This window comes from Entelurus aequoreus, linkage group LG09 (genome assembly GCF_033978785.1).
Source record: "Entelurus aequoreus isolate RoL-2023_Sb linkage group LG09, RoL_Eaeq_v1.1, whole genome shotgun sequence".
Classification (NCBI taxonomy): domain Eukaryota; kingdom Metazoa; phylum Chordata; class Actinopteri; order Syngnathiformes; family Syngnathidae; genus Entelurus; species Entelurus aequoreus.
Window position 1 is genome coordinate 50289940 of NC_084739.1, and position 24101 is coordinate 50314040.

The 24101-nt window shown below is 39.7% G+C and overlaps 1 protein-coding gene across 2 annotated transcripts in view; it reads right to left on the reverse strand.

Moving 5' to 3' along the window:
* fbxw4 (F-box and WD repeat domain containing 4) overlaps window positions 1-5749 on the reverse strand; it is a 170777-nt gene extending 165028 nt beyond the window's left edge. For both annotated transcript variants that reach the window (XM_062058895.1, XM_062058894.1), the window contains exons 1-2: window positions 5429-5749; window positions 4992-5087 (exon numbers count right to left, since the gene is read on the reverse strand). In XM_062058895.1, the coding sequence (XP_061914879.1) occupies window positions 4992-5087; window positions 5429-5613 (281 nt within the window). In that variant the 5' untranslated portion in view covers window positions 5614-5749. The remainder of the gene's footprint in view (window positions 1-4991; window positions 5088-5428) is intronic.
* Between the last annotated feature and the right edge of the window lie 18352 nt (window positions 5750-24101).

The window sequence follows — 24101 nt, forward strand, 5'->3', positions numbered from 1 at the left end:
TGTATCATATTAGTACATTGTTTGATTGCTTTGCTTAATCCATTCCATAATTTAATTCCACATACTGATATACTGAAGGTCTTAAGTGTTGTACGTGCAAACAAATGTTTTAAATTACGTTTTTCTCTAAGATTATATTTCTCCTCTTTTTTTGAGAAGAATTGTTGTATATTCTTGGGTAGCAGGTTATAGTTTGCTTTGTGCATAATTTTAGCTGTTTGCAAATTCACTATGTCGTGGAATTTCAGTATTTTTGATTCAATAAATAAAGGGTTTGTATGTTCTCTATATCCAACATTATGTATTATTCTAACTGATCTTTTTTGTAACACCGTTAATGAATGAAGTGTACTTTTGTAATTATTTCCCCATATTTCTACACAGTAGCTCAGATATGGTAACACTAGTGAGCAGTAGAGAATATGAAGGGATTTTTGGTCTAGAACATGTTTTGCTTTATTCATTATTGACGTGTTTCTTGCAACTTTATGTTGTATATTTTTTACGTGAGATTTCCAGTTCAATTTACCATCAATCATTATACCTACAAATGTGGTTTCGTTTACTCTTTCAATTTCTATTCCGTCTATTTGTATTTGTGTTTGACTTTCTCTTCTACTGTTACCAAATAGCATTATTTTAGTTTTACTAAGATTCAACGATAGTCTGTTTTTGTCAAACCATCTTTTTAATTTGTTAATTTCTTCTGTTATTATTTGTATTATCTCCTGTGTGTTCTCTCCTGAACAAAACGCTGTTGTACCATCCGCAAATAATACTAACTTTAAATCTTTTGTAACTTTACAAATGTCATTTATATAGAGATTGAATAATTTAGGTCCTAGTATTGATCCCTGAGGTACACCACAGGATATATTTAGCGTTGTAGACGTGTGTTCGCCTAGCTTCACGTATTGTTTCCTGTTCGTTAGATAACTTCTTATCCAGTTTAAGACTAACCCTCTGATGCCATATCGTTCTAGTTTTTTGATTAAAATATTGTGATTAATTGTGTCAAATGCTTTAGTTAGATCCATAAAAACCGCTACCGCACATTTTTTACTATCTATTGCATTGGTAATTTCTTCTGTAATTTCAATTAAAGCCATTGAAGTTGAAACATTAGCTCTGTATCCATATTGGTTCTCTTCGAGTATTCTATTTTTATTTATGAAACTTTCTAATCTGCTATTGAACAGTTTTTCAATGATTTTAGAAAATTGTGGAAGTAGAGAAACAGGTCTATAATTTGTAAATTGATGTTTGTCTCCAGTCTTATAAATTGGTGCAACTTTAGCTATTTTCATTTTGTTTGGAAATGTACCTGTTTGAAATGATAGGTTACTAATATACATTAAAGGTCCTCAGATCTCTTCAATAACCTTTTTTATCGTTTCCATATCAATTCCGTTACAATCAGTTGAAGTCTTAGATTTACATTTTTTCACGATTGTAACTATTTCCTCCTGTGTCACATTACTGAGGAACATGGAGTTGGGATTTCGCTCTATGGTATCATTATAGTCCTCAATTGGAACCGGGTCTGGAATCCTTTCTTCCAATTTTGGTCCAATATTTACAAAATAATTATTGAAGCTTTCAACTACTTCCTTTATGTTGTCATTTTTTTTATTTTCATCTAAGAAGTATTGAGGGTAGTCCCTCTTAGTTCCATTTTTAATAATGCTATTGAGGATGCCCCATGTTGCTCTCATATTATTTTTGTTCCTGTCCAATAATTCACTGTAATATTCTTTTCTACATGATCGTAGTATGTCTGTTAACTTGTTTTTATACTTTTTGTACTTAATTTCTGCCTCTATAGTTCTTTGTGCTATAATTTTCTATATAGTGTATTCTTCTTCTGACAAGCATTTTTTAATCCTTTTGTCATCCATGGTTGATTATTCTTTCTCTGCTTGTTACTGAGTTGTATCCATGGACAATATTTGTCATAAAGTATTATGAACTTGTTTAAGAAATGTTCATATGCTTCATCAACCTCTTTTTCATTATACACATTGTCCTAATCTTGCTTTTGTAGCTCAATTTTGAAGGCAGTCATCCTCTTCTCTGTGCATAGTCTTCGAAATGTCCTTTTGTCTTCCATGTTCTTCTTGTAGTTTCCATCATATATTGTAAAAACTGGCAGATGATCACTAACGTCGCTTATAAGTAGACCACTTGTAGTGTTATTATCAAAATCATTGGTAAAAATATTATCAATAAGCGTGGCACAGTGTCCTGTGATTCTACTTGGCTTTGTGATTTTAGGATATAGACTGATGCTGTACATTGTATCAATGAAGTCATCAATAGACTTTTGCTTGTTGGGGTTCAATAAGTCAATATTAAAGTCACCACATAAGAACATTATTCTTTGACCATTGTCCATGTAAGTTGCCTTGATCCATTCTTCAAATGTTTTTATACTTGACTTAGGTGATCTATATATACAACTGATGAATATGTTTTTGCTTTTTTCCTGACATATTTCAATGGTTATACATTCTAAGATATTATCTATGGCAAATGACATGTTTTTTACCACTTTGTAGTTCAGGTTCTTCATCACGTACACAGCTACTCCGCCTCCATTTTTGTTGGTTCTGTTGATGTAGTTTAGTTCATATCCCTCCACATCAAAATCTATTCCTTTTTTATCATCAATCCATGTTTCTGTGACAGCAATCACTTTGAAAGGTTCGTTGATGTGTTCCAAAAAGTTCTTAATGTTGTTGTAATTTGCATACAAGCTTCTACTATTAAAATGAATAATTGACTATTTCTTATCACATTCAATGTTGCTATTATATTGATCATCTGTATAATAAAAACAACTATTACTGATGTGGGAGAAAACATTTGTATCTGGATCTATATCATTTTCAAAATCCTGGTTTTTGTGATCTTTGTTGCAGAAATTTTTTAGTTCCATATTTTCTTGTTCAACAAACTTTGATGTTGTTTCAATAATCTCTATAAGTGTAGGTGGATGCAATCCTGAATCTAGGTCCTCTTGTTTAGTCGTCCCTTGGAACATAGTAGTGCTGATGCTGAATTTAGGTGCTTGTTTTCTGTCAGAGTCCATTATCATCGTTGTTGTGGTAGCTGTGTAAACTTTAAAAATTGTCCAGGTCCTTGATGTCATGGACAACAATTACTCTTGCTTCTGGACTTCCATTCAGCTTGATGTAGATTTTACAGTTGGCGCTCCAAGTTCCCTGGATTTTTCCCTGCCTTCTCAAGTCGCGTGCTTTCTTGGCGATTCCAGCATTACGTTTTGTGAGATGCTCATTCATGTACACATTTGTTCCCTTCAGCTTCCTTCCCTGTCTCAGCAATGCCATTTTAGATTTTCTGTTTACGAGTTTCACGAGCACGACTGGAGTGGCGTTGTTGTTTCTTCCGTTCAGTGGGATGCATGTTTCGATGGTATTAATGTCAATTTCAATTTCTTTTGATTGCAGAAAGTTGACCACTTGCTGTTCTGCTGAGACCATATCCATTTCATCTGGTTCATCTTCATTATTCACAGCTTTCGCATAGGATCTTGGTTTAATTCGGTGCCCTGTCACAATGATATCATTCATTCGTTTATCCTGATCCATTTCATCTATGATGTTCCTCAGCATGTGGTTGTCTTCTTGAAGGATCTTCATTTGTTTGCTCATTTCAGTGGCTTCTTTATTTCTGGAGTTGTTTTCTTTTTTCATTTCTTTCATTTCTTCTTTCATTTCTTTCATATCCTCTTTCCATCCATCAATCAATTCTTCCAATTTTTCTATCATTTCTTCTTTAAATTCCTTGAGTATTTTTTGTAGTATCCCTTCTTGAATCCCATCATGTCCTGTGCCCAGCTTCAAATCAGTCTTTCCAGTCAATCCTTTAACTTTTGGCATCACGGCAGTCACTGACGTCAGCGCCTCTTATGTCTTAAGGGCAGTTACTTCTTTAGCGACTTGCGGCACTTTTAACTTGTTTTTTCAACAATTTCGTACCTTGCGCCGTTCAGAGATCAATTTGAGGTGTCAGCCTGTCAACTTATATCACTCTGCGACGTCGGGATCACTTTAAAACAGCTGTAAACTCGCCGTGACTTTTGGTTGCTAGGCAACCGCTTTGAACTGCGGGAGGCGCCTTTGGCTTGAGACTAACGGCTCTTCCACTTGCCTTATTTCAGCGTATCAGTGCCTCTCAACTGACCAAAATCAGATCGAAGATGCCAGGTGACTCTCCTGTGGCTGTGATCGCAAATCAGTGGTCAAATCAGTGGTCAAAATCTTCAGACTTAACAAAAACTCCGGTAGCAGAAGCGGAGCTTTTTTTCTTTGCGTCCTTTCTCATTGACAGGAAGTGACGCACTATGGCGGCAATTAAAGCCTCAAGTCATGCAGCATCATGCTGTGGGGATGTTTTTCAGCGGCAGGAACTGGAAGACTTGTCAGGATAGAGGGAAAGATGAATGCAGCAATTTACAGAGACATACTGGATGACAACCAACACTTCCCATCCAACCTGATGGCGCTTTAGAGGTGCTGCAAAAAGGAAATGGCAAAACTGACCACAGAAGTGTGCCGAGGTTGTGGAATCGTGTTCAAAAAGACTTAAAGCTGTTATTGCTGCAAAGATGAATCATGAGCAAAGACTGTGAATACTTATGACCTTGGATATTTTGTTTTCGTTTTTTAGTTTTAATAAATATTTTTAATCTTAAAAACCTTTTACACATTGTCAATTTTGAGGACAAACATTAATTTATTCCATTTTGGAAAAGGCTGTGTAACATAACAAAATGTAGGAAAATTATAAGCACTGTGAATACCTTCCGGATGCACTGTAGGTGAAAAATAGCAAATGTTTTGTTTCCAAAGTGCTCCTAATCATTTTAGTTGTTGATTGTAATGATAGCAAAATAATAGTTGTTGACATAACGAACTGCAGGCCTTAATTTGAACTGTGTGTACTGTATTTTTGAAAATATGACATACTTTGTCTTCCATTTCAGAGGAGTATCTCTTTTACACATGCCAGCACACCAGTTTTGAGAAAGCTTCACTCTCTCCTTCAGCAAGATGTGAGGATACCTGCAACAATATGACGACATCATCACAACACGATCATCTATGCAGGGATCCTACATACAAAGTGTGCATTACATCATATGTGGCTAGCACTTGATCACACTTTCACTTTTCTCCATTGGAATTCCTTGAGGGAATCGTTTGAACACTAGATGACATGTGACAATGTTTCTTGGGTCTGACAAAACAATATGTTTGCGATTGCTTCTGGACATTAGTGTTTATTTACTGTCATCTAAAAGTAATAGTTTACATCACAACACATCAAAGTTGGCCAACTATGCAAGTGCTAATGCTAGTTCTAATGCTAATGCTAATGATAGGCAAGCGGAGATGTATCTTACAGGTCGGTTCCGTTCGGAGAGATTCCGGTGTTTAACATGTCTTTAGCCATCTTCTTCCACACTGAGTCACGGCTGACAAAATGAAAGATGACTTTAGAAACCTGAGAAAGGCGACTGAGTGTTTTCCAGTCCAAATAAGACAAGATGTGATAGAGGACATCGTCAGGGAGCTGACTCAAAAACATGCTTTTACAATCACGTACTAAACTAAACTAAATCAAACTAAACTAAGACCGCCTTAAGCAGGTAATGCTTCCAATTCGATGGTTTCACTTTCACCAGCCGGGAGAAAGCGTGCAGGCGCAGACAGACGTCTCGAATTGTTTTCCTGTGACGTCAACACGTTGACGGCGTCGACATGACATCATCTTACGTAGTGACGTGGCCTACTGTTTTAATGTTTATCTAAATGCAATACATCTTATCATCTTTTGCAAAACAACGCCAATTTGACTATTTTTTAATAAAATGATTTTATTAATATTTTATCTAAAGAAACTTTCCATAAAAAGAAAGGGCTGTTCATATCGTTAAACAAATAAGCAGGGGATAAATAAATAAATGGGTTATACTTGTATAGCGCTTTTCTACCTTCAAGGTACTCAAAGCGCTTTGACAGTATTTCCACATTTACCCATTCACACACACATTCACACACTGATGGCGGGAGCTGCCGTGCAAGGCGCTAACCAGCAGCCATCAGAGGCAAAGGGTGAAGTGTCTTGCCCAAGGACACAACGGACGTGACTAGGATGGTAGAAGGTGGGAATTGAACTCCAGTAACCAGCAACACTCCGATTGCTGGCACAGCCACTCTACCAACTTCGCCACGCCGTCCCTATGGGATGAAATACTTTAATGTTACCTAGTGTTTTCCGATTTTTTTCCTACCTAATTATGATTCAGTGAGTTTACAAAAGGTATGGGTAGTGCTGTACGTACATCATGTTAATGTTTTATTGCAAACACAAGAAACATATTGTAAAAATAAAAAATAACTTGAAATACAATTTACTAATTCATTTCTATTTGCGTTTAAGAACACATCTTTATTCTAATCTCTAAAAAGGGAACTCTCAGTTGATAAATAAATAAATGATAAATGGGTTATACTTGTATAGCGCTTTTCTACCTTCAAGGTACTCAAAGCGCTTTGACAGTATTTCCACATTCATCCATTCACACACACATTCACACACTGATGGCGGGAGCTGCCATGCAAGGCGCTAACCAGCAGCCATCAGGAGCAAGGGTGAAGTGTCTTGCCCAAGGACACAACGGACGTGAGTAGGAAGGTAGAAGGTGGGGATAAATTGATAAATATTTGTTTGAGTTATTTTTAATTCAAAATGTTTCAAACAAGAACACTACAAAAAAGCTATTTTACATATTTTTTTAAAATCAAAAATGCTTTTCACTAATGTTGTATTGCATCAGTCTTATTCTTAGCCTTTGACATAACAAACATGGAAAAGCTGACCTAGTTTTGAAGATTGTTATTTTTACAATGTGGTAATGCATGCAACCTAAACTTGACATTAACACTCTAGGTTGTTGTGTTTGTGTTGATGCTCCTCTATCAAGCCCTTAAAAGGACATTTACTTATGCTAATTACTTTAGTTGCAGGGACAAACATCTATTCAGATTTTTATTGATCATCATCCTAAATCAATCCAAAATTTTCAAGAATCAATGTTTAAAAATAAAATGTCTTTCTTATTTTGCTGTTGGTGCTTACTACTTGTATTCTATTCTATTCTTATAGTATTTTACTGCATTTTTTATTTGCAATTTACAGTATGTGCAGTTTTGCAACTTTATTGCTCAAATGCGTATGACAACGGTCTAATCAAAATGTATGTTTGTGTTTTGTGTAAACAAAGCAGGAGCAACAAAGCCCAACAATATACAGTATCAACTTTTTCGAACATCACAATTGTCATCCTCCTGTATAGTTCAGACCTAAATTAAGCAAATGTGTTGGATATTATGGTCATAAAAGTAGCACCTTCACAAATAATAAAGCATATAATAAAGTGTTATATATTCATACATGCAAACATATATACATAAATATACATACATATACATATATACACAGTAGTACAGTGGTACAGGGGTTAGTGCATGTGCCTCACAATAAGAAAGTCCTAGGTTCGTTCACCAGGCTCTGGGTCTTTCTGTGTGGAGTTTGCATGTTCTCCCCATGACTGTGTGGGTTCCCTCCGGGTACTCCGGCTTCCTCCCACCTCCAAAGACATGCACCTGGGGATAGGTTGATTGGCAACACTAAATTGGCCACAGTGTGTGAATGTGAGTGGGAATGTTGTCTATCTGTGTTGGCCCTGCGATGAGGTGGCAACTTGTCCAGGGTGTACCCCGTCTTCCGCCCGAATGCAACTGAGATAGGCTCCAGCACGCCCTGCGACCCTGAAAGGGACAAGCGGTAGAAAATGGATGGATGGATATATATACGTACACATTGACATAAACACATATACATATACATATACAGTATATATATATATATATATATATATATATATATATATATATATATATATATATATATATATATATATATATATATATATATATATATATATATATATATATATATATATATATATATATATATATATATCCATCCATCCATCCATCTTCTTCCGCTTATCCGAGGTCGGGTCGCGGGGGCAGCAGCCTCAGCAGGGAAGCCCAGACTTCCCTCTCCCCAGCCACTTCGTCTAGCTCTTCCCGGGGGATCCCGAGGTGTTCCCAGGCCAGCCGGGAGACATAGTCTTCCCAACGTGTCCTGGGTCTTCCCCGTGGCCTCCTACCGGTCGGACGTGCCCTAAACACCTCCCTAGGGAGGCGTTCGGGTGGCATCCTGACCAGATGCCCGAACCACCTCATCTGGCTCCTCTCGATGTGGAGGAGCAGTGGCTTTACTTTGAGCTCCTCCCGGATGACAGAGCTTCTCACCCTATCTCTAAGGGAGAGACCCGCCACCCGGCGGAGGAAACTCATTTCGGCCGCTTGTACCCGTGATCTTGTCCTTTCGGTCATAACCCAAGCTCATGACCATAGGTGAGGATGGGAACGTAGATCGACCGGTAAATTGAGAGCTTTGCCTTGCGGCTCAGCTCCTTCTTCACCACAACGGACCGATACAGCGCCCGCATTACTGAAGACGCCGCACCGATCCGCCTGTCGATCTCACGAACCACTCTTCCCTCACTCGTGAACAAGACTCCGAGGTACTTGAACTCCTCCACTTGGGGCAAGATCTCCTCCCCAACCCGGAGATGGCACTCCACCCTTTTCCGGGCGAGGACCATGGACTCAGACTTGGCGGTGCTGATTCTCATCCCAGTCGCTTCACACTCAGCTGCGAACCGATCCAGTGAGAGCTGACGATCCTGGCCAGATGAAGCCATCAGGACCACATCATCTGCAAAAAGCAGAGACCTAATCCCGCAGCCACCAAACCGGATCCCCTCAACGCCTTGACTGCGCCTAGAAATTCTGTCCATAAAAGTTATGAACAGAATCGGTGACAAAGGGCAGCCTTGGCGGAGTCCAACCCTCACTGGAAACGTGTCCGACTTACTGCCGGCAATGCGGACCAAGCTCTGACACTGATCATACAGGGAGCGGACCGCCACAATCAGACAGTCCGATACCCCATACTCTCTGAGCACTCCCCACAGGACTTCCCGAGGGACACGGTCGAATGCCTTCTCCAAGTCCACAAAGCACATGTAGACTGGTTGGGCAAACTCCCATGCACCCTCAAGGACCCTGCCGAGAGTATAGAGCTGGTCCACAGTTCCACGACCAGGACGAAAACCACACTGTTCCTCCTGAATCCGAGGTTCGACTATCCGGCGTAGCCTCCTCTCCAGTACACCTGAATAGACCTTACCGGGAAGGCTGAGGAGTGTGATCCCCTGATAGTTAGAACACACCCTCCGGTTCCCCTTTTTAAAGAGAGGAACCACCACCCCGGTCTGCCAATCCAGAGGTACCGCCCCCGATGTCCACGCGATGCTGCAGAGTCTATTTATGCATATATATATATATATATATATATATATATATATATATATATATATATATATATATATATATATATATATATATGCATAAATATACACATATGCATATACTGTATATATGTATATACTGTATGTATATATATATACACAAATGTACATATATACACATGTACATATATACACATGTACATATTCAAATATATACATACATATACAAATACATAAACACACACATATATACGTATGTAAACATATATACAAATAAATACACATATACACACATGTACATACACACATATATACATACAAATACACATATATACATACATATACACAAATATACACATACATATACACGTATACATATATTGACATATACACATATATACATACATATATACATATACACACATAAATACATTTATACATATACATACACAAATATACATACACTTTTATACAAATCAGAATCAGAATCAGAATCAGAAGAGTTTTTATTGCCATTGTTTGAGAACGGGTTCACAAACTACGAATTTTACTTGGCGCAATCGTGCAACATAAAACACATATAACACAGAATAGAATAACATGAGCTGTAACTGAGCTATCAGATCTTGTTATTGTTCATGTGTCTGATGGCCGAGGGGAAAAAACTGTTCAGGTGGAGGGAGGTGTGGGTCTGGATGGACCGTAGTCTCCTGCCTGAGGGGAGAGGGGAGAATAGTTTGTGTCCAGGGTGAGAAGAGTCAGCTGTGATCCGACCCACACGTCTCTTGGTCCTGGAGAAGAACAGGTCCTGGAGGGGTGGGAGTTTGCAGCCAATCACCTTCTCAGCAGCACGTACCATGCGCCGGGGAACCACACGGTGATGGAGGAGGTGAGGATGGACTCGATGATTGCTGAGTAGAACTGCACCAACATCTCGGTCGGCACCTTCAGTTTTTTCAGCTGCCGCAGGAAGTACATCCTCTGCTGGGCCTTCTTGATGAGGGAGCTGATGGTCGGCTCCCACTTGAGGTCTTAAACACATAAACATATACATACACATATATACATGAATACATATACACTTACATATATACATACACATATATACAATGTGTATATGTGTATATGTATATTATACATATACATATATACACACATATGTTGCCAAAAGTATTTTGCCACCTATCCAAATGATCAGAATCAGGTGTCCTAATCACTTGGCCCGGCCTCAGGTGTATAAAATCAAGCACTTAGAGAAACTGTTTCTACAAACATTTGTGAAAGAATGGGCTGCTCTCAGGAGCTCAGTGATTTCCAGCGTGGAACTGTCATAGAATGCCACCTGTGCAACAAATCCAGTCGTGAAATTTCCTCACTCCTAAATATTCCAAAGTCAACTGTCGGCTTTATTATTTAAAAAAATGGAAAAGTTAGGGATTAACAGCAACTCAGCCACGAAGTGGTAGGCCACATAAACTTACAGAGAGGGGTCGACGACTTTCTGCACAGTCAGTTGCTACAGAGCTCCAGACTTCATGTGACCTTCCAATTAGCCCACGTACAGTACGCAGAGAGCTTCATGGAATGGGTTTCCATGGCCGAGCAGCTGCATCTAAGCCATACATAACCAAGTCCAATGCAAAGCGTGGGATGCAGTGGTGTAAAGCACGTCACCACTGGACCCTAGAGCAGTGGAGACGCCTTCTCTGGAGTGATGAATCACACTTTTCCATCTGGTAATTTGATGGACGAGTCTGGGTTTGGAGGTTGCCAGGAAAACGGTACATTTGTGTTGTGCTGGGTGTGAAATATGGTGGAGGAGGAATTATGGTGTGGGGTTGTTTTTCAGGAGTTGGGCTTGGCCCCTTAGTTCCAGTGAAAGGAACTTTGAATTCTCCAGGATACTAAAACATTTTGGACAATTCCATGCTCCCAACCTTGTGGGAACAGTTTGGAGCGGGCCCCTTCCTCTTCCAACATGACTGTGCACCAGTGCACAAAGCAATGTCCATAAAGACATGGATGACAGAGTCTGGTGTGGATGAACTTGACTGGCCTGCACAGGGTCCTGACCTGAACCCGATAGAATACCTTTGGGATGAATTAGAACGGAGACTGAGAGCCAGGCCTTCTCGACCAACATCATCAGTGTGTGACCTCACCAATGCGCTTTAGGAAGAATGGTTGAAAATTCCTATAAACACACTCTGCAACCTTGTGGACAGCCTTCCCAGAAGAGTTGAAGCTGTAAAAGCTGCAAAAGGTGGACCGACATCATATTGAACCCTATGGGTTAGGAATGGGATGGCACTTCAAGTTCATATGTGAGTCAAGGCAGTAGCCAAATACTTTTGGAAATATAGTGTATATACTGTACGTACACACACATACACATACATACATATACATATGTGTGTATATACACACACACACATACATATATACATATACTGTATGTGTTTAAAAAGTGGCTTTGGAGCAATCAAAGCTGCTCACACGGTCACTAAGGTGGGCATTATGTTTGACACATCAACCTAATGTGTATTATATTTATCCATGAGAGCATTTTTATTGTAAATTGTGAGGTGTGTGTGTTAAAATCATGGTTGTTTTTACAAATGATGACAGATGTGAACAAAAGCATGTATTGTCTTTGTGTGATGATGTAAATGAGGTGTGGTTGTATTGTATATTAAGTATGTGTACATGAAAGGGCATTTTATGACTTTTCTTAATTCAAAAACATGCTATAGTATGTTTTTATTGTCATCATTTTATTGCATGATTTTTGTATCCCTTTAATTTAGGTAGCCAGGGACTGCAGATGGAAATTAGCTATTTAGCTATAATCTGGTACAGAACATATCTGTCTTTGAACTTAATGTTTCTGTGCATTGTCCCTTCAAATAAAGACTAAACATATATACATACACATATACAAACACACACACATATATATACATACATACATACATACATACATACATACATACATACATACATACATACATACATATATGTAAATATATATATTAGGGTTGTCCTGATACCAATATTTTGGTACCGGTATCCGTACCAAAATGTATTTCAACACTTTTCGACACTTTTCTAAATAAAGGGGACCACAAAAATTGCATTATTGGCTTTATTTTAACAACAAATCGTACGTTACATTAAACCATCCATCCATCGCCTCCATCCATCCATCTTCGGGTTGCGGGGTCAGCAGCTTAAGCAGGGAAGCCCAAACTTTCCTCTCCCCAGGCACTTCGTCCAGCTCTTCCCGGGGGATCCCGAGGCGTTCCCAGGCCACGTCTTCCCAACGTGTCCTGGGTCTTCCCCGTGGCCTCCTACCGGTCGGACGTGTCCTAAACACCTCCCAAGGGAGATATTTGGGTGGCATCCTGACCAGATGACCGAACCACCTCATCTGGCTCCTCTCGATGTGGAGGAGCAGCGGCTTTACTTTCAGCTCCCCCCTGATGGCAGAGCTTTTCACCCTATCTCTAAGGGAGAGCCCCGCCACCCGGCGGAGGAAACTAATTTCGGCCGCTTGTACTTGTGATCTTGTCCTTTCGGTCATAACCCAAAGCTCATGACCGTAGTTGAGGATGGGAATGTAGATCGACCGGTAAATTGTGAGCTTTGCCTTCTGGCTCAGCTCCTTCTTCATCACAACGGATCGATACAGCGTCCGCATTACTGAAGACGCCGCACTGATCCGCCTGTCGATCTCACGATCCACTCTTCCCTCACTCGTGAACAAGACTCCGAGGTACTTGAACTCCTCCACTTGGGGCAGGGTCTCCTCCCCAACCCAGAGATGGCACTCCACTCTTTTCCGGGCAAGAACCATGGACTCCGACTTGGAGGTGCTGATTCTCATCCCAGTCGTTTCACGCTGCGAACCGACCCAGTGAGAGCTGAAGATCCTGGCCAGATGAAAACATCAGGACCACATAATCTGCAAAAAGCAGAGACCTAATCCTGCAGCCACCAAACCAGATCTCCTCAACGCCTTGACTGCACCTAGAAATTCTGTCCATAAAAGTTACGAGCAGAATCGGTGACAAAGGGCAGCCTTGGCGGAGTCCAACCCTCACTGGAAACGTGTCCGACTTACTGCCGGCAATGCGGACCAAGCTCTGACACTGATCGTACAGGGAGCGGACCGCCACAATCAGACAGTCCGATACCCCATACTCTCTGAGCACTCCCCACAGGACTTCCCGAGGGACACGGTCGAATGCCTTCTCCAAGTCCACAAAGCACATGTAGGTTGGTTGGGCAAACTCCCATGCTCCCTCAAGGACCCTGTCGAGAGTATAGAGCTGGTCCACAGTTCCAAGACCGGGGCGAAAACCACACTGTCCCTCCTGAATCCGAGGTTCGACTATCCGGCGTAGCCTCCTCTCCAGTACACCTGAATTGACCTTACCAGAAAGGCTGAGGAGTGTGATCCCACGATAGTTGGAACACACCCTCCGGTTCCCCTTCTTAAAGAGAGGAACCACCATCCCGGTCTGCCAATCCAGAGGTACCGCCCCCGATGTCCACGCGATGCTGCAGAGTCTTGTCAACCAAGACAGCCCCACAGCATCCAGAGCCTTAAGGAACTCCGGGCGGGTCTCACCCACCCGAAGCCACCGAAGAGCTTTTTAATTACCTCAGCAACCTCAGCCCCAGAAATAGGATAGCCCACCACAGATTCCTCAGGCACTGCTTCCTCATAGGAAGACGTGTTGGTGGGATTGAGGAGGTCATCGAAGTATTCCCTCCACCGATCCACAACATCCGCAGTCGAGGTCAGCAGAACACCATCCTCACCATACACGGGTCGGAATGGCGTAGTGGGTAGAGCGCCTGTGTCAGAAACCTGAGGGTTGCAGGTTCGCTCCCTGCCTCTTACCATGCCGTTGTGTCCTTGGGCAGGACACTTCACCCTTGCCCCGGTGCCACTCACACTGTTGAATGAATGACAGGTGGTGGTCGGAGGGGCCGTAGGCGCAAATTGGCAGCCACGCTTCCGTCAGTCTACCCCAGGGCAGCTGTGGCTACGAAAGTAGTTTACCACCACCAAGTGTGAATGAATAATGGGTTTTTAACATGTAAAGCGACTTTGGGTACTTAGAAAAGCGCTATATAAATCCCAGGTATTATTATTATTATTATTATACACGGTGTTGACAGTGCACTGCTTCCCCTTCCTGAGGCGGCGTATGGTGGTCCAGAATCGCTTCGAAACCGTCCGGAAGTCGTTTTCCATGGCTTCCCCGAACTCCTCCCATGTCTGAGTTTTTGCCTCTGAGACCGCTGAAGCCGCACACCGCTTGGCCTGTCGGTACCTGTCCGCTGCCTCCGGAGTCCTATGAGCCAGAACAACTCGATAGGACTCTTTCTTCAGCTTGACGGCATCCCTCACCGCCGGTGTCCACCAACGGGTTCTAGGATTACCGCCACGACAGACACCAATTACCTTGCGGCCACAACTCCAATCAGCCTACATTAAACATGTTTCTTAATACAATCCAAGAACAATTTTGTCCCCTCAATAAAATAGTGAACATACAAGACAACTTGTCTTTTATTAGTAAGTAAGCAAACAAAGGCTCCTAATTTGGGTACATATGCAGTAACATATTGTGTCATTTCCCATTCTATTATTTTGTCAACATTGTGAAGGACAAGCGGTACAAAAAGTATTATTAATCTACATGTTCATTTACTGTTAAAATCTGGTTATTTTCTGTTTTAACATGTTCCATCTACACTTGTGTTAAAATGTAATAAACACATATTCTTCTGTTGTTTGGATGTTTTGGATGATACCACACATATGGGTATCGATCCGATACCAAGTAGTTACAGGATCATACATTGGTCATAATTTAAGTCCTCCTGTGTCCAAGGGACATTTTTCTTGAGTTTATAACATAATATGAATTTTTAAAAAACTAAAAAAGCTTTTGTGATTACAGAGAGTATCGATGTAATCATTGTAATATCGACTAGATACGCTCTTGCACTTGGTATCATTACAGGGGATGTCAGAGGTAGATCCACCCATGGTGTTTGTTTACATTGTGAAGCTCCAGCTTGATAGCGGTGACGCCGGTGAGCTATTGTATCTTCCTATGGTGTGTAGTGCAGCATGTTTATCTATTCCTCGTCCTGCAGGGATGATATTTGGAAACTCACTTTATTTTTCACCATGGAGGCAAGGATTAATGACTTCAAAGAAGCTAAAACACTGAGGATGAATGTTAGTTGCTAGCTAGTTAGCCATGTTTAAAGCACCTCAGTGCATTTCAGTTTTATAGCCACACCTGTCTACCTGTAAGTACTCCGTGATTGTGCGTTGCCGAACATGCTCCTCTGCTCATAAAACTTGCAATGTCACGGGGTGACGACGGCGCGCCGTCATGCCCGTTAAAAAAAAAAGAGAATCGGTACTTTTTAGAAGCGATATAGTACCGTTTATGATTCATTAGTATCGTGGTACTTTACTAGTACCAGTATACCGTACAACCCTAATATGTATATGTATGTATATATGTACAGTATATGTATGTATATGTACGTGTATATTAAGTTAAAGTACCAATGATTGTCACACACACACTAGGTGTGGTGAAATTTGTCCTCTGCATTTGACCCATCCTCTTGTTCACCCCCTGGGAGGTGAGGGGAGCAGTGGGCAGCAGCAGTGCCGCGCCCGAGAATCATTTTGGTGATTTAACCCCCAATTCCAACCCTTGATGCTGAGTGCCAAGCAGGGAGGTAATGGGTCCCATTTTTATAGTCTTTGGTTTGACTCGGCCGGGGTTTGAACTCGCTACCTACCGATCTCAGGGAGGACACTCTAACCACTAGGCCACTGAGTAGGTACACACGTTTACACATATATATATATATATATATATATATATATATATATATATATATATATATATATATATATATATATATATATATATATATATACATATACACATATACATATATATTCATACATACTGTATATTCATATATATCCATACACACATATCTCCATATATACATATATGTATATGTATACGATATATACACATTTACTCTTATATACATATATACACATATACCTACATACACACATAAATGCATACATATATACACATATACCTACATACACACATAAATACATACATATATACACATATACCTACATACACACATACAGTATATACATATATACCCCATAAACGCACACACACACACACACACACATGTATATATATATATATATATATATATATATATATATATATATATATATAAATATACACTGTATGTACTGTATATATATATATATATATATATATATATATATATATATATATATATATATATATATATATATATATATATATATATATATATATATATATATATACTCTGTATGTATATAAATATATATACACTGTATGTATATATATATATATATATATATATATATATATATATATATATATATATATATATATATATATATATATATATTCCCGCGACCCCAAGAAGAATAAGCTGTAGAAAATGGATGGGCATGACGTTAAAGTGCATCCGGCAGTGGAGGCTCCTCTATGGGGTCTTGGGGCACTTGGAGGTTAACCCCTTCACTACTGTTACCCCAGGTGGCCCTTGGCAAAGGCCTAGTGCCTGACTGCCCCCTAGCCAGGGATACCGTGAAGACCTCAACGGCGGAGCAGGCGGAAGACGGTAGATGTAAGAACTACCACAACGGCTGCGATGGCGGAAGAAAGCACCCCCACATCCATGTGGGCCCAGTTATGGGGAAATAACAACCCAAGACCTCAACGGTGGAACAGGCGGAGGATGATTGCTAACCCTATGGAGTGTCACAACGGCTGGGATGGCGGATGAAGGCTGCTGCAGAAAAGGGTCCCCAGTCGTCTTGGACTCCATGCCACTGGACCCTGACCCGGATCTGTCAAGGATCGTGTGGTGACTGTCTGTGCACCAGTCTCCCCACGTTAAACAAAGTCACGCACAGGCATCTTCCATAAAGGGATACCCCCCTACCAGGAGGATCATCATACTCGTTTCGAGTGACCGCCGATGATGATAATATATATATATATATATATATATATATAAATATATATATATATATATATATAAATATATATATATATATATATATATATATATATATATATATATATATATATATATATATATATATATATATATATATATATATATATATATATATATATATATATATATATATATATATATATATATATATATATATATATAACAAGAAACAACACTATAACATTAAATATCAATGGCACTACTATTGCAGACAGTCTGGACATAAGTAATAATTTTAATGAACATTTCATCCAGTCTGTACAAACCCTGAATAAAAAGTCCCTCAAAATCAGTGCAAATAATTGTCATTTATTCAGGATGGACTAATTTTAGAATTAACAAATGAAACAAAGTTAAACAAAATTTTCACTGCATTATCAGACTCACGATCTAGAGATATACTGTATACGGGTTGGACACTATCTTCCTAAAAACATATAAGGATTGTATTATTGCTCGTATAACAACAATTGATAAATAAATCAATAACGGAAAACACTTTCCCTACCATGTCGAGAAACTGCTACTATAATTAAATCCATAAAGCAGGAAATAAAGAAGACCAGAACATGTACATACCAATTAGCCTTCTCCACGTTATAACAAAAGGAATAGAAAATTTGAAGTTAAAAAGTGGCTTTGGAGCAATCAAGGCTGCTCACACGGTCACTGAGAGGGGCATTATGTTGACACATCAACTTAATGTGTAGTATATTTATCCATGAGAGCATTTTTGTTGTAAATTGTGAGGTATGGCTGTTAAAATCTTGGTTGTTTTTACGAATGATGACAGATGTGAACAAGAGCATGTATTGTCTTTGTGTGATGATGTAAATAAGGTGTGGTTGTATCGTATGTTAAGTATGTGTCCATGAAGGGGCATTTGGTGACTTTTCTTAAAATTTATTACATGCTACAGTATGATTATTTTTTGATTAATTATTGATTATTATGAATGTATATATTTATTATGATTAATTAGTGTCATAATTTTATTGCTTGATTTTTGGATCCCTTTAATTTAGGTAGCCACGGACTACAGATGGAAAGTAGCTATTTAGATATAATCTGGTACAGAACATATCTGTGTCTGATCTTAATGTTTCTGTGCATTGTCCCATCATAGATAGACTAAATTAAATACAACTATTTAGTGAATTATTGAGGCCACAATAATTCACTATGTGTTGTAAAATATCAAAGTACTATTGCAAAAGCGAACAGTGACCTCAAACATGACCTGTCCTCCGCCTCTGTTCTTGCTGCACTTGACTATCAGCTGCCTTTTCTTTTTCTTGGATGTTTCTGAAACTACTACTACTACCACTACTACTACTACTATTACTATTACTATGACTAACACTGTCCCTGTGAGAGGGACAGAGGGGGGAGGTGAGTTTGGATTGGGTCAGGTTTGAGCGTGTTGAGGTTTTATTTAATCGATATGATCAATCCGGTACAAGGATAAAGGAACGTAATGATTTAGATTGACAATTGCAGTGGTTGGCGGAAGCAACCCCAACCTCGAAGGAGGGTGCCAATTCAGTAATTAAATGTTTTGTGAATGATCTAATATCCCGACATGGTTTCCCCAAAAAAGATTAGGTCAAACAATGGCACCCATTTTAAGAAAACAGGTTATCGTCTTCAGTCACAAGATCAGCACTTCTCAGGACCAGCAGCTTCCTAGGAAGGCGGAAGGACCATGAGACCAAAATGGTATGTTTGCAAAATGTAGAATTTGTGTGCCAGTTCCTCTGTGCAGATTTGAGGATGAAAGCAGCCACTCCAGATTCCCATGCACTCGCTAAGAGGGGCACGGTCAAAGCCAATCCAGGACCAACACCCGATACCTGACTGGAAGGAACCGAGAGGAGAGACAACACCTTGCCAGCGATGACGAGAACGACTAAGGTTGCCAGCCAATATGTGTCCGTCGGGACTCCAGCAGCTGTGGAAGGAGGTGTCGGGAGTGCCGAAGCGGCAAGGAGGCCTTGAAGCAAGCCAAGGGCCTGGACCAAAGCCCCAACGCCCCATACTTTTTCTCAGCTTTTCCCCAATTTCGGCCAGCACAGACATGCCATTAAACAGTCTGCCCAATGGACTGAACCACACCCCAAGAAGAGACAGAGACAGACTGTTTGAGTGGATCTCTTTCTTCACCAAGGCAGCCAAAAGCCCAACGAGGTGTCGGCAGGCCACCAGCCTGAGGCACCACCGAGCCATCCATACGAGCACTAATCGAACATGGACTCATACGAAATTCAGTTGTGTGTTCAAAATCAATTGGTAATTAACAATATTGGTAACTACATTCATTGCAAATGCCGGAAAAAATATTTTTGCAAATGTCTTACAGTCATAAGTCTATATACATTCATCTATTTATGTTCAATGATGTTCATGATCAAAGTATTTGTTATTCCTTTACTAAATCAAAGGGTAGGCCACTAATTGTGTTCTGTGAGATGGTTTTACTGCAGGCTGGTAACAGCGATCGCTCTGAAGGAGGGTCATAGACGGAATTTTTGCCTCGTATAAAAACATTGAGGTTTTTGCCTCAATGTTTTTTAAGTTAGTGGTCTACATCAGAAATTGTTTTGTTCCAGGGTCTTAGGACCCTGGAAGGAGGGTATGTTGTAGAATTTCTGACCTTTTGACCTATACTTCTTGTCTATTGAGAATGTCTGCTCATTTTCAATTCTCTTCTATTTTGTGCCATTGAATGGACCAGTTGTGGGACAAAGGTGAATATGGAGTTAAGCCAACCTGTGTACAGAATGTTTAGATTTTCCAAATATGACTAAGAGATACGAGGTTGTTTTTGAAACAGGCAAACCAAAACAAAACAATCATGACGCACGAGATAACAAACAGTGACGCACAAGAGACATATAAAAAATGGCAGAAGACCGGGACTAGGAAGTGATTTTGGCTTGTGCGTGTCTTGTTTGCTCCGGAGTACATGTGGTCTGTCTGCACGGCCAACTCAATTCAACCTGCACTTCTGATAATGGGTAAATACGTTTGTTGTACTAAACTACTTTTGTTGCCTGCTTAAGCTTCGGACAATCCACTACATAGCCCAGTGTCAAATTAGGACTAGGTGTGTCCAATTAAGCCATCCCCCGCTGAGGAAGGAAGCACTGAGAAGGAGAAGCAAAAGACAACAGCAGGGACAAAATAATAGGGAAGGAAAGCGAGCAACAGAAACATAACAAGGACTGCAGGCTTTGTCAACTCAAAGATGCATCTGGGAGGCACCAATATTCTAGGCCGGATCATTTATGTACTGTAAGTAGAGAGTAAGCTTGGGCCTAATATAGAACCTTGAGGCACACCTTTAGAAACGTTAAGCAGATCTGAGCCAACATTTTCAGCGTTCACTCGTTGTACGCGGTTATTGAGATAGCTGGTCGCCTGTTGAAGCAACTGTAGGACAAACCAACACTAAAGAGTCTATTTAAGAGGATGTTGTGATCTACTGAATCGAAGGCCATGGACAGAAGACAGAAAATACAAAACCCAAAACCAGTGAAGTTGGCACGTTGTATAAATCGTAAATAAAAACAGAATACAATGATTTGCTAATCCTTTTCAACCTATATTCAATTGAATACACTGTAAAGACAAGATACTTAATGTTCGAACTGGTAAACTTTGTTATTTTTGCAAATATTAGGTCATTTGGAATTTGATGCCTGCAACATGTTTCAAAAAATCTGGCACAAGTGGCAAAAAAGACTGAGAAAGGTGAACAGGCTAATTGGGAACAGGTGGGTGACATGTTTGGGTATAAAAGCAGCTTCTATGAAATGCTCAGTCATTCACAAACAAGGATGGGGCGAGGGTCACCACTTTGTTAACAAATGCGTGAGCAAATTGTTGAACAGTTTAAGAACAACATTTCTCAACGAGCTATTGCAAGGAATTTAGGGATTTCACCATGTACGGTCCGTAATTTCATCAAAAGGTTCGGAGAATCTGGAGAAATCAGTGCACATAAGCGGGAAAGCCTGTGACCATCGATCTCTCAGGCGGTACTGCATCAAAAACCGACATCAGTGTGTGAAGGATATCACCACATGGGCTCAGGAACACTTCATAAAACCACTGTCAGTAACTACAGTTTGTCGCTACATCTGTAAGTGCAAGTTAAAACTCTCCTATGCAAAGCAAAAAAACATTTATCAACAACACCCACAAACGCCGCCGGCTTCGCTGGGCCCGAGCCCATCTAAGATGGACTGATACAAAGTGGAAAAGTGTTATGAGGTCTGACGAGTCCACATTACAAATTGTTTTTCGAAATTGTGGACGTTGTGTCCTCCGGACCAAAGAGAAAAAGAACCATCCGGACTGTTATAGGCGCAAAGCAAGCATCTGTGTGATGGTATGGGGGTGTATTAGTGCCCAAAGCATGGGTAACTTACACATCTGTGAAAGTACTATTAATGCTGAAAGGTACGTACAGGTTTTGGAGCAACATATGTTGCCATCCAAGCAACGTCTTTTTCATGGACGCCCCTGCTTATTTCAGCAAGACAATGCCAAGCTGTTGTTAAAAAGGAAAGGCGATGTAACGCAGTGGTAAAATGCCCCTGTGCCAACTTTTGCAAAAAAAAAAAAAAAATGTTCTCAGTTCGAACAGTAAATATCTTGTCTTTGCAGTGTATTCAATTGAATATAAGTTGAAAAGGATTTGCAAATCTTTGAATTCTCTTTTTATTTACGAATTACACAACGTGCCCACTTCACTGGTTTTGGTTTTTGTAACTATGCAGACCTGTTTATTATCCATGGAAGTGATATGAAAATGAAATACACATATGTATATACAGTATATATAAATATATACTGTACATATATGAAAATAATACTTTATCCTACTTCCTCTATTGTTCCAACAAACCAAGTAGTAATGTTAGTTTAGCGGCTAATCTAACTTGTACTTTATGGTCCATGTTGACAAAACAGTCCTGTGTAATGTAATGCATCATTAATGGTCTTTTAAATGATTACATTGTTGTTTATTACATTGTAGTTTACTACATTATAGTCAGAGGTGGGTAGAGTAGCCAGAAATTGTACTCAAGTAAGAGTACTGTTACTTCAGAGGTTTATTACTCAAGCAAAAGTAAGGAGTAGTCACCCAAATATTTACTTGAGTAAAAGTAAAAAGTATGTTGTGAAAAAACTACCCAAGTACTGAGTAACTGATGAGTAACCTGTTCGTTTAATGATTACGGCAACAAATAATGCACAAAAACATAAAAATAGCAATGAGCAATAGCGGATATAGCACGGGAAGCACGGATCCTGAGGAAAAACAACAAGATTGGAGCCACATGGACAAGAAACTGCAAGGTTTTCATTCAGCTGAATGGATCTACGCCGCAACAAGCAAAAGTGATACTGGTAAGAGAACTTGAAGACCTAGAACTGTTCAGATAATGTCGATTGTTTCATTTTTTGGACAGTTACAACTGCACTCTTGTCGAGCTCATTTTTTGATCGTTCCATTTTTGATGAGGACAGCTACAATGAGATTTTTGATGAGCTTATTTTTGCAATGCTCAGACTATTTTTGTTGTTTTTTACTTTTTCTTACCTTGAATCATAAAGACATATACTCAACACCACGTATAAACACTAACCTAATACCAAATACAAACTTGTTTTCTCTTGAACTGCTTTGGGACGCTCATAATATGTCATGTCTTTGTGATCATGTTTTGTTTCGGTTATGTTCGGTTTGGTTTTTGGACTCTTTGTGCACTCTTGTTCGTTTTGTTTCCGTGACAACCCATTAGTTTTCACCTGTCCTCATGTCACCCACCTGATTCATTTGGACTCACACAACTGTCATTAATTATGTTCAAGACTATTCAAGCCGATAGTTGCCAGGAAGTCAGCCTGGCGACATTAACTCTGTTTGACTTCTGCTACCCATGTTACCCATGCTACCATAGCTCCATGCCAAGTGAGTTTTGTCTATATTCTTGTCACAGTAAGTGTTTATTTGTTTCATGTTCATAGTTTTTTGCCCAAGTGCTAGTTTTTGTTTCATTAGTCAAGTTTGTTCTCCGCCTTTGTGCGCACCTTTAGTTTTGTACCTTTTGTTAGTGTTAAAATAAAATCATGTATCTACCTCCAAGCCATGTCCGATCCAACTTTACTTGCATCTTGGGAAAACAAACACCCCATAGTCCACGCCGTTATGACATAATAGAGTAAAATCTTGTCAGTTGTGTGCGTGTGTGTGTGTGTGTGTGTGTGTATGTGTGTGTGTTTCAGTGCAAGTGTTTCAGTGGAGGTGGATACAAATGTGTTATCTGTACAAAGAAAAAGAACAAAAATAAAATATAGTGGAGAGTGAATTAAAAAATATATTTACCAATGTTGGTGATAAGGAATTAGAATGTAGAAGTACTGATAATAATCATAGTAGTGAACTGTATAATAATTA